We start from the raw sequence: 12,732 nt of genomic DNA on the forward strand, positions 1-12,732 counted from the left end.
AAGACAAGAGTTCCTCCCACCAAAATTTCAAACAATAAATGGGTCCAGAATGTGAAAAATGTGCAGAATCAACCTACTGCTTTTGCAAGAGGAAAAAAACAAATGGGTGAAGCCTAGACCTTTTAAGCCCAGGTACTATGAGTCTCAGTTATGGAACATGAATCATGCACAAGACGGAGGTAGTATATATATTCCCAAAAATGTGCCTGTTCCCTCAAAGCCAATTTATTCTTGTTATAATCCTAACATGCAGCAGGTTCCTAATTATTCTCCTTGGTCAAACTGTCAAAATATTCCAAAATATTCTCCTTTTACAACTTTTGAGCAGAAAGAGAATATACCTGAGTATGTTCCTTTGGATCCATACAAGGGATACGGAGTAGATTTTCCTCCTTTGCCAACCATGGCCAAGTCTGTAGAAACAGGCAATTCTTCTAATCACCCTAAGTGCAATAAAATGTCAAGAACAATCTTGCTGGGAAGAGGGTAATGGTTGAAAACAAGGGAGAAAAGGATGAAGATTTAATTACTGATAATTTTGACATTGGTTTTGATGATAGCTTAGAAGCAATATTTGGTGTTAAGCAACCTATAGCTGTGGTGTCAATACTGCCTGAGGAGTATAGTCAAGTCCAGGAAGTAGAGTCATTAGAAGATGATTGTTATGATGTCTTCCCTGGAAGCAAGTGCTTATTGCTAGATGACAATATGTGTGGTGGAGGATTATTTGAGAGGCCTACTGAAAATGATAAGGAACACTTGCGTTCACTGCATATCAAGGCTCGTGTTGATGGAAGGATAGTCAATAAGATTTTGCTTGACGGGGGAGCTGCTGTTAATCTCATGCCTGAAAGAATGATGGGAAGGCTTGGAAAGACTGAAAAAGATCTGATTAAAAGTAGCATTGGGGTAACAGATTTTAATGGAAGGACTTTTTCTGTTAGAGGTGTGGTTCTGCTGTCAATTAAGGTTGGTTCTGTCAATAGGCCAACTCTATTTGTTGTGGTTCCTTCAAAGGCTGGTTTTAACTTGCTTTTGGGACGTGATTGGATTCATGGAATGGGTGCTATTACATCCACTCTACATCAAAAGTTGATTTTCTGGAACGAAGATGGAGGAGTGGAAGAAGTTCCTGCTAATAATAGTACATGTTACTATGATGAGATGCATGTGGAGTTCAAGATGTATAATCTTGGAGTCAAGCCACTGACAGTTGACACCAAGGCATTTAATCCTGAAAGTATTGAGATGTGTAAAATAGATATGAATGATTTTATTTAAAAAAAATGCATCAAGTTTAAGATCTTAGACAAAAATAATTTCTCATTGACATTTGGGTATGTACTTCATAAATACAAAAATCTAATTGACTTAGAAATTATGTTGAGTCTCTTAGCGCTTGGAGTCAAAACTATTAGAATATTAGTGTGGAAATTTTATAGGATTAGAAATTTTATCAAATTTAATTGACACCTGGAGTTTAACATATGAAAGAAACGATTTCACGAAGTTAAGATTTCGTTACTTCTGAAGTTAGGAAAATTGTGTCAATTAAAACAATGAAAGTGTGTGTCAGAAAAAACTCTTAATTGAAATATTAAAGGTCAAAACAAAGGTCAATTGATACACATTTAATGTGCCGAAATTAGAACAGATATCATTTGACACACTTAAAAATTTCATACAAAAAAATAGACCCCATTGACAGTTCAACTATTAATGTAAAAAATTTTATAGACTTAGAAATTCTGTTAAGTCTATTACTAGTAGGCATTTAATCTGTCAAGCGAATGTGTCTAAAATGTCAATTGACTCTCAATATCAAAAATAAAAAAAATGTCAATAAACAACTAAGTTTTCTCACTTTCAATCATTGCATATCTTCAAATGAGAAATCTTGGGGCATCTTGTTAGACAAAATATAAATTTTATAAGAAAATAATAAAAAGAAAGAATTAGTTATTTGGTAATGTTTCTATATATATAATATTTATATCTATTTTAAATTAAGTCAGATCATGTGATAGTTGGTTATTTATTTAAATTTTGAAATTAACAGCAAGTAAGAAGTGCGGGAACAGCTACAAGAAATTCAAATTTCCTGCAAGTGGTGTACAAAGAGTAACTGCCCATTGAGATTAGGCTAGTCTATAAATAGAGTTTTAGGAACACATTGTAATCAATTCAGTTCTTCTTGGAAAACACTTAGAAACCCAAAAAACGCTCTCAGCCCCTTGGCATCACAGAGTAAAATTGGGAATCTTAAGTAATTCCTCTGAACTCAAACACTTGTACTTCACTTTTTTCCAGTTTTTATTAATAAAATTCCTCTACTTTTATGTCTTTTTCTCTTTTACATTCATGTTTCTTCCTTCATCTTCCTTTTAATTTCCTGTTTGCTTTAATTTCTGCATTTTACTTTGCCTCCGGCACCTTGCATGTTTTCTTTTCATCTTTAATTTTACTTTTGAAACTACAATTGAGACTTTGAGACATCCACAAAAGGAGTCGTTTCCGCTCTTTAAATTAAGATTGTGAAACAAAACTCGAAAATTGTTGATTTATTTGTTGTTAACAATGGAACAAAAATTTGAGTAAAACACTTAGAAACCCAAAAAACGCTCTCAGCCCCTTGGCATCACAGAGTAAGATTGGGAATCTTAAGTAATTCCTCTGAACTCAAACACTTGTACTTTACTTTTTTCCAGTTTTTATTAATAAAATTCCTCTACTTTTACGTCTTTTTCTCTTTTACGTTCATGTTTCTTCCTTCATCTTCCTTTTAATTTTCTATTTGCTTTAATTTCTGCATTTTACTTTGCCTCCGGCACCTTGCATGTTTTCTTTTCATCTTTAATTTTACTTTCGAAACTACAATTGAGACTTTGAGACATCCACAAAAGAAGTCGTTTCCGCTCCTTAAATTAAGATTGTGAAACAAAACTCGAAAATTGTTGATTTATTTGTTGTTAACAATGGAACAAAAATTTGAGTAAAACACTTAGAAACCCAAAAAAAGCTCTCTGCCCCTTGGCATCACAGAGTAAAATTGGGAATCTTAAGTAATTCTTCTGAACTCAAACACTTGTACTTTACTTTTTTCCAGTTTTTATTAATAAAATTCCTCTACTTTTACGTCTTTTTCTTTTTTACGTTCATGTTTCTTTCTTCATCTTCCTTTAAATTTCCTATTTGCTTTAATTTCTGCATTTTACTTTGTCTCCGGCACCTTGCATGTTTTCTTTTCATCTTTTAATTTTACTTTCGAAACTACAATTGAGACCTTGAGACACCCACAAAAGGAGTCGTTTTCGCTCCTTAAATTAAGATTGTGAAACAAAACTCGAAAATTGTTGATTTATTTGTTGTTAACAATGGAACAAAAATTTGAGTAAAACAATAAGATTAGGTGCATGCGAAATTATCTATAGATGTTTTCAAAGCTAAGACGACTCGCAGAGTAAAAATAAGATAGAGTGCTTGTAAAGTAGGTTTGAATAAGCTATGAGCAAGTGTTTTAGCATTTATATTGTTTTATTTCGAGAAACAAATTTTAATTTATTATGGCTCTTGCTTGTCACTATGAAACCTAAATCTCGGTGTGTCTGCTGATTCTAAAATAGTAAATAGTAAATTTGGTTTATCACCATTAAAGCTTTTTGTTTAGACAAAGGTTATGTACTTTTTACTTTTTATTACCAAATGACCAACTTTAAAGTTGGATAGGATGCTCTTATTAGAATTTTGTTTAAGCCTGCAGAATGCTTGATGTAGTAGCTGATTTTTAAACATGTGATCTATTTATCAGCAAATCTCTCAGATAAAATCACCCGTAATCTTTTGATAGCTATTACTAAAGAGTATTAACACCCTTATATGAAACTTCTTATAAGTGTGAGAACTCTATGTAACAGATGATTATATAAAGGATAAATATCCAAATATAAATTGATTTATCAAGTCAAATAATAATGATATGAGTAACATATTGAGTACCATCCAACTAAACTACTTGTTGAGTATGAAAAGAAAATGAATTTTATTCACTTGAAGATGTCAAAGTCAAACTGTCATTCCCGTAATAAATCATCAATCACAAACATTTACAGGTGAAAAGCAAATGCCTCTACTAACACATGCCATTTTTCAATCTAACACATTTCCATTTAAATATATTTCCTGTCATCAGAGATTATTCGTTTTTAAGATTACATTCATTCATTTTCACAAGCATTCCAACACCACAACAATTTTATATCAAGCTCCCAAATATGAGGGTCTATGTTGGTGATATTAACATATAGAAGCAAGTACCTCTAACAAGGAAGAAGCAAATTGCATTTGAATTTCTTCATTTATTGTTGAGAAGAGTGGCACATGAACAAAAAGAGATTTAATCCCCTTCTGCTCTGCAAAACGAAGGGAATGGTAGTAAACGTAATTGCATACAAACCTGCCTGCATCATCCGATACCATAACATCATATTCCTTCTGTGCCAATGCCTCGGTGATCTCCACAACAGGAAGCGAAGTCTGTACAGAGTTAGGACCACAATCAATGAAGTTATTTGATAACTTTGGGATTAAGGCCCAGTTTGGGTAACCAACTTAATTAAACTCCTTTTATAAAATAACTTAAACAATAAATGATTTTGTTAAAAGTAACTTATAAATAAGTTATTTTGTGTTTGGATTTTTAACTCTAAAAGTGCTTATTTTATAGAAATGTAATGAAAAGTAGAAGTATTATGAGAGAAGTCATTTTTTTTAACTTCTCTATAAGCTCCTAAATAACTTCTTTCGAAAGTTACAATTTGGTTTTGAAAATTGCACCAGACATTAATACTACCACTTTTCATAAGTCAAAAGTTAAAAAAAGTTACTTCTAAAGTTTTCAAACTGGCCCTAATTCAAATTGCTTATGCAATAGAAAATAATGTTTTTTGCTTGTGCAGACTTCCATAAAAAAAAGTTGGTAGAAATCTAATATTTTATGTTTAGACACATTTGTAATAAAATTAATTACACATAAAAACAAGTGTAATTTTCATAAAGTTGACGGGATTTAAGTTTATCTTGAAAAGAAATAAATGAAAATTCTTCTATACATTCTTAATTTTAACGTTCATCAATAAACTGACCACTAAGTGTTCTACATGATGAAAACAGTCAATAATATTCAACATCAGGCTAAATGTTAACACATTAATTATTTTAAGAAAGAATTATGAGTGTAAATGTGTACGTAAAACTTCAATGGTCTGTTTTACCTGACGGGTTTGTGAAATTTCACCATCTGAAGGAACAATTGGGACTCTCTGCAGCATATAAACTATATAAAGATCAATCATTAAGTTGGTTGATAAAAAAAGATTCAAATGAATCTACTTATCCAATCTGACCTGGGGCTTCCATCCCATTTCATCAGGGCAACGGAAATTAGCTTCATTGAAAGCTTGCTTCTCTATAGCAAACCTTGTTGCACCACTATTAACCCCAAAATGAAGCTGAATAAACATATATCAGAACCAGCCAAAATGTAAATGCACAACAAGCGAAATGCAAATATAATGAAATAACTAATATTTGAGATAGCTTAGTAAAACCAATTGGGTAGTCGTTATCCATTTTTTAGTTGACTTTTTCAGTTCATCTTTTGAACTAAGTTGTAGTAGTATTAGAAAGAAAGTACAATATAACTTATATAAGCTAGATTCTATCTTTGAAAATTTTTTTAGAGTAACTTAGAGTTAATTTCTTTTGGTCTTCATATTAAATGAAGAGATTATGAAATATTTAGTTCGGCAGTATGAAACATAGAGGAAGTAAAAAAAAACATAGCAAACAGAGAAGGAAAATAGAACTATGGAAGGTTTATTAGCAACAAAATGAATACAAATCTACTTTTTCCAGTAATCATTTCTAGTACTCTTTATATATTACTACTCTAATTAATTATTTCTAGAACTAAAAACTCAACAAGCAATTATGCAGGAAAAAACAAACTTAGCTATTTCTCTTATCTCTACAATAAATATGTATAAATCAATTATTAAAGCATCACATTCTAAAAATAATTATAATTATTTGAGATAGTTGGAAGAAGAATAGATTCCTATACAACAACAACAAAATTTAAATCTTTAATTAACACATACAAAAATAAACCATGATACAATTTTGTATTGCTCAGTGTATCATAGATTATTTTGTGCTTTTCTTCTTTGATCATATTTATTTTCTTTATACAATAATATTTATGTCTCTTATTTATTCAGAGGACAATTAAGCAATAACAATATAATTATGCATACAAATCCATATAATATTAGTATAATAGAGTATGTGGTACAAGAGTATGAGGTACAGGTGGGGTACATTGTTAAGTATTCTAGTGCTCTTTGTTTTCTTTGTTTTATTTTTTATCTTATTTTAGTTTATTTTAGCTCTTCTTATATAAGATTGTAACTCACCCAAATAATTCGGTTGGAATTTGAAGATTCAGATTGAGAGTCTTGTGGAACAATAAGGGCAGATTGTAAAGTCTGGTAGAGTGGAACAAGTGCTCCTTCACCTGCGGTCTCAAGAATGGTGCAGCTCCCAATAGTTAAACATTTTGGCAAAGTCTTCTTGTTCATATATTCTGTCAAATTATTGACAATTGTTTCTGTTGGATTATCTGAAACTCCATGGAACTTTTTAAATCCTGTCACATGAATTGTTGTTATCTTTGCTGATGGAGGACCTTCGGACCCCATTTACCAATAAGTAAGTAAAGCTAAGTTTGTAATATTTAAATCCTTATCTTACAAATACCTGCATTAGATGATGACAAATTTTGAGTGAAGGGAGTAACAAAAGTAAAATAACTAGTATTTCTTACCTAGTGAAACTAATCTTATTTAAAGAAACACATAGTATCACACCACATTCTTCAATGAATATCCCCTTTGCTAGAATGATAAGAATTGAAAGAAAAAAGCTATCCAACTTTGGTTCAAGGTATAATTCAGGCATTTCAATTGTTTGTTTTTCTTTGAATTCCATAGAATACTAGAAGTTAAGCCTAGTTTGGGGGAAGTTCAGTTCTTTACATGAAGATTGGGGCATGGAAGTGGGACAGTTCAATCATCTAATAAAAGAACTGAAACAAAATTGGCATAAGAAGAAACAAAACAATTCGGTGTTGTCATAATCTCACAAATCTAAGATTCCAAAGCAGTTTCAAGCGGGGACACAGCACACCGAGTAGATTATAGCTCAATTATGGCAATATCTAACCCCCAAACCACCTAACCTTAAACCCAGGAAGATTAAAATTATCAGAGACCCAGAAAACAATTAAACAAACGATTCAAATTAAGCATGTGATCTCACAATTGGAGAAAAAAAGAATTAGCATATGATCGAGAGAGAGACAGACGGAGAGAGCGAGTATTCCATTCCAATTTCTCACTCACCGTGAATTAGAATAATCTTGAATAGGGAGGGTCTCACCGACCAGTCTTATGGTTATGCTTATCTCTACTCAAAGTTGAAGATTCCGATTAGATTTACAAGAAAAATATAAAGAACAAGAAATACTGACTGTATGAGCTACATTATAGACAATGTAATAATAATGTAAATAAATTAAATACCAATATTTACTATTTAATATTATTTTGTCAGATGAGGTTGCATATCATAATCATATTATCATGAATCGTTCTCAAATGTTGTTCGTTTTCTTTAAAATAATTGAAATTATCGCATTTTTAAAGGCGAGCATGTTGGCGTGGGTGACCTTATTATAATAAGAGGAGTGTTAGGGGCAATCACTTTTATGTTTTGTAACTATCAATTGGCTATCAATAGTATTTTTAATGGTGGAAGATTACATTCAATGGTGAGAGATCACTCATTTTTTTTTATGATTAAGTGTTGGCCACTAGGGGTGTGCATAGGTCGGGTGAAATCGGGTTTGACGTGACCCAGACCCAACCCGAAATATATACCGGGTCTATTTATTAGACCCGAACCCGGCCTTAAACCCGATGAAACCTATACATTTTCGGGCCACGATTATACCGAGTAAAAACCGGGCCGTTAACATTACATTACCTTTATACTTTCTTATAAGTTAGTATGTGAAAATATCCAAATTTCTAAGGCTCTAACTATTATTTGACATGGTAAAATTCACTTAGAAAAATATAACAAGAACCAACTCTTTTCTAAAATTAAAGCATAACCATAATTAATACTAATATTATATAATAACTCCAAATATTTAAATCAATACAAATAACACAATATTATGCATTAGTCTAAAATCTTATACATTTTAAACAGAAAACATTAACTTATAGTCTTATGATAACTAATAACACAAAATATTAAGATTTACAATACTTAAATTCCACATAAGAATAGCCATTATCCATCACTAATAACACAAAATATTAATTGTGTATGATGACCGGGCCACCGGGGCGACTTCGGGTGACCCGAGCCATGTCCCGGACCCGACCCGAAATAATGACCGGGTCCATTTTTGAGACCCATACCCGACCCTAGACCCGATGAAATCACACCAAATTAGCCCCTAAAGTGCTCGGGACCGGGCCGGGTTTTCGGGCCGGGCCGGGCCATGCACACCCCTATTGGCCACAAAACACAAAAGTTACTGGCCCCTAGACTTTTCCTTATAATAATTCATTAATCCTTTCTTCACCGCTCTCTCTTTTCCACGTTTTATATGTAATCATTTTAATTTGTGGTTTGAAGAAGTATAGGGAGCTAATGGAGTATCTATACAATATGTACAATGGAATTTAGAAATGTTCGATTTAGTAGGATAGCAGATGTTTATTATCCCTGGTATCCGAATGGTTATTTTGAATAGTATGGGTGTATTGTGTTTTTTTTTTTTTTTTGTGACTAAATAAAAAAGAAAGAAAAAAAAAGAGAAAAACCAAATTAATTGGTTAGGGTCATATCTAAATCTATTAGATGTTGAAGCTCATTCCATGGTTGGCTCCAATTCGAGTGAATGTACGTGACAGAAGCAACTGCTTTAGCCATACAATCTGCAACACTATTTGCAGTCCTCTGAATTAAAAGAATAGAGACTCTCCAATTCCAATTCATAACCTCCTATATATGCTTTGCCAAATCCCATTCCGGAATATCCTTACCAAGCATTCTTTAGTTTACCAAGAAAAGAGCTTCTAAACAGTCTATTTCACAAATAACCTCACGAAATCTACTCTTCCAAGCAAGAAGTAAACCTCTCCAAATTGCATACAATTCAGCAAAAAGAACACTTCACACTTCGACTTTTCCAGTGCAACCTTTCAACCAACATCCATCAGGATTGCGAATAATACAACCAAAACCAGCATAGATAGAAGGAGCAAACCAACTAGCATCACAATTCACTTTAACAGAATGAACTGGAGGTGGAACCCAATGCAAACAAAGTGAAGGAGGAGACAGAGATTGATGCATAGCAAAAATAGTGTGAAACTCTCTTACTGAACTACGAATCAAACTCACCACTTTACTAGCACTCCATGAATCATCTATATTAAATAAGTCATGATTCCTACTTCTCCAAATCCACCAGATGGTCGAAAAAAAAAGAAAAACATGTCCACTCCTTGCACCTCTGTAGAGCCAATCATGTAAATTCGAGTTATCTGAATACAGGCCTAAAAGGTTCCAGACCTCCTTGGCACTAGGGCACTCCCAAAGACAATGAAAAATGGATTCAGAACCATTCTGACACCGATGACAGGTGCTAGATAAAGCTAAATCACGACCCAAACGAAACTCTGCCGTAGGAATAGCATTATGAAGACTGAGCCAAATCAAGAACTTGTACTTCTCAGGAATATGTAGTCGCCATACCCACAACCAATTATCATGCTCATTCCAATCAAACTTTCTTTTTGCTAGCCAACTATACCCACTCCTAGCTAAGTAGAGTCTAGAAGATGTCACACCCCACGACCAATCCGAACTCTCTCCAGCATTCAAATCCGGATTATAAGCATTCAAACGATGTTTGACATCTTCTGGAATGATAGAGAAAATATCATAGAGATTCCATTGACCATCTTTTCAAACGTCTCTAATAGTTAAATCAAAGTCAGATATATGTACAAAAGGGACATCTTGAGCAATTGGGCCCTCAATACTCTAATTGTCAAACCAAAAAGATTGATCAAGTGACCCAACGCACCAAGAGAATGCATCCTTAAGAGCACCAAAAGCCTTTGAGATACTCTTCCAAATATGAGAAGCTTTGCAAGGGACAGGGCCATCTAAAACTCCCTCATTCCTCAGATACTTCGCCCTCAATAGAGCAACCCAAGGCTTGTCTTGACAATGAAAAAGTTGCCACACCAATTTACCAAGTAAAGATATATTAACACACGCATGATCTCTAACACCCAGGCCACCAAATTTTTTTGGAGTGATCACGGTCCTCTAATTAACAAGATAAAGACCTCTACCATCAACTTGACCCTTCCAAAGGAATTGTCTCATCATAGAAGATAATTTATCACAAACCCAATTTGGAAAAAAAGATACCTGCATATGATAGACAGGAATGGATGCTGCAACTAGGGATGGCAAAACTCCCCGAGACGCGGGAATCCCTGCGGAGACTGCCCCAAATGGGGATCCGATTGTGGGGAATTTTCCCCGCGGGGATGGGGATGGGGGACGAAATTCCCCCGAAGCAGACGCGGGGATCCCCACCCCGTCCCCGCTATTCCCCGAAATTTATGAATTTCCTGAATTATTCTTAATAGTTTATTTCTCATATATGTTTTTTAGTCATTTTTCACACACACACACACACACACACACACACACAATATAAATCCAAAACTCCTAATCTTTATTTGCATAACCCTTCTTCAATTCAAAGATCCCTAATGCTGTCCACACTCCATCCAACCTCTCTGCAGCTACCCCCTCACCACCCTTCTCACCGCATCGTATTTCTATTTGCGGCGTTCCTTTTCATAACTCTGCCGTCGTGTCCATTTTCCTCTTTGTTGCTGCATCTCCCACCTCGTCCACTGCTTTGTTCTTTGGCTCATCGTTGCGTCCCCCATTGCGTCATTTCGAAAGAAGTCACCATCGTGTCATTTAGACTTTTGTATAAGATAGATACTTGCAGCTCTATTCATATGGAAATTAATAATTAGTTAGAACTATTATGTAGATGGGGAATGGGGTCCCCGTGGGAATGGGACCCTGTGGGGAATGGAGATGGGGAGCAATATTCCACCACGGCGGGAAATGGGGACGGGGATGGGGAGTAAATCTAAGGGCGGGGATGGGAGCAGGGAGGCATCCCCTGCCCCCACCCTGCCCCGTTGACATCCCTAGCTGCAACAGAATTGATCAGGCAAAGTCTCCCTGCTTTATTTAGAAGCCTTCCTTTCCAATTAGCTAATCTTCCCCTCACCTTTTCAATCACCGAATGAAAAGAAGCCTACTAGTACGGAAATGATTAAGGTTAACTCCAAGATATCTTCCTAACTTCAAAGCAAAACATATTGAAGAAACACTAGTAAAAATATCTCTTCTACGAGCAGTCACATTTTTAGAACAAAAAGCTTTAGACTTTTTAAGATTCACTTTCATGCCAGATGCCTTGCAAAAAATGTTAAGAGAATGCATGACCAGTTGGACCTGACTCTTTGTAGCCTGACAGAAGAGTAAGAGATCATCTGCAAACATCAAATGAAAAAATTTTGGGCCACCCCTAGTGACAGAAACTGATTTCCACACACCCTCGACCACCTTATGAGATATATAGCAAGCAAGTCTTTCTATACAAAGCACAAATAAGTAAGGAGACATTGGATCGCCCTGTCTAAGCCCCCTTCTAGGAGCAAAACTATCCAATCTATTCCCATTCCACATAATAGAAAGAGATGATGCACGGACACAAATCATAATCAAATTAACAGTGATGATAGGAAAACCAAAAGCAATGAGAGTACTCTCCAAAAACCTCCAATCCACCCTATCATAAGCTTTTTCAAGATCAATTTTAAAAGCAAGAGTACCTTTCTTGGATTTTGTGTGCTTCATGAAATTCAGAATTTCTTGGGCCACAATAATATTATCAGGAGCACCACGACCCGGAATAAAACCTCCTTGTAAAGGACTAACAATATCTGGAAGAAAAGGCTGAAGTCGGTTAGTCAATACTTTGGTGATAATTTTATAAACAACATTACACAAGCTAATAGGCCTGAAATCCTTCATAAAGGTAGGGTTATCAATTTTAGGAATAAGCACAATCAGAGTTTTCATGATGCTAGGATTTAAGAACTCTCCCAAAAAAGCACTCCGAACAATATTCCAAATCTCAGTGCCCACTATCTCCCAATATTCTTTAAAAAAATAAGCTTGAAAGCCATTTGGACCAGGAGCTTTAAAAGGGCTCATACTGAATACTGCTGACTTGACTTCTGCAAAAGAGACAGGGTCAATTAACCTAGCACAAGCCTCAGTGCTTAGAGTGGGCATCGGAACATCCCCTAAACAATCAACCTCAACCTCTTCCGTTGTACTAAAGAGATTCTTGTAAAAAAAGAGGGCTTCTTCCTGGAGAATATCTGGATCAGTAGACCAAGACCCATCTCTAACATATAATCCATGTACTCTATTATGGTTTCTACGCACCAAAGTCTGAAGATAAAAGAATTTAGTATTTCT

General features: G+C 34.6%; 1 protein-coding gene across 5 annotated transcripts; it reads right to left on the minus strand.

Annotated features, from left to right (window-relative positions):
- Positions 1-4,012: 4,012 nt before the first annotated feature.
- On the minus strand, positions 4,013-7,730 carry LOC112758345 (uncharacterized). 5 transcript variants are annotated; one of them, XM_025806992.3, is made up of 5 exons: positions 7,461-7,730; positions 6,474-6,816; positions 5,403-5,507; positions 5,271-5,318; positions 4,013-4,533 (listed from the first exon to the last, which is right to left on the minus strand). In XM_025806992.3, the coding sequence occupies exons 2-5, from the start codon at positions 6,756-6,758 to the stop codon at positions 4,294-4,296; spliced, it is 678 nt and encodes a 225-aa protein (XP_025662777.1). In that variant the 5' UTR covers positions 6,759-6,816; positions 7,461-7,730; the 3' UTR covers positions 4,013-4,293. The 5 variants fall into 5 exon arrangements, with proteins under 5 accessions (XP_025662777.1, XP_025662779.1, XP_025662780.1 ...); XM_025806994.3 differs by having other exon boundaries at positions 5,271-5,332; positions 7,461-7,724; XM_025806995.3 differs by having other exon boundaries at positions 6,474-6,706; positions 7,461-7,642.
- Positions 7,731-12,732: the final 5,002 nt, after the last annotated feature.

This window comes from Arachis hypogaea, chromosome 16, assembly GCF_003086295.3.
Source record: "Arachis hypogaea cultivar Tifrunner chromosome 16, arahy.Tifrunner.gnm2.J5K5, whole genome shotgun sequence".
Taxonomy (NCBI): domain Eukaryota; kingdom Viridiplantae; phylum Streptophyta; class Magnoliopsida; order Fabales; family Fabaceae; genus Arachis; species Arachis hypogaea.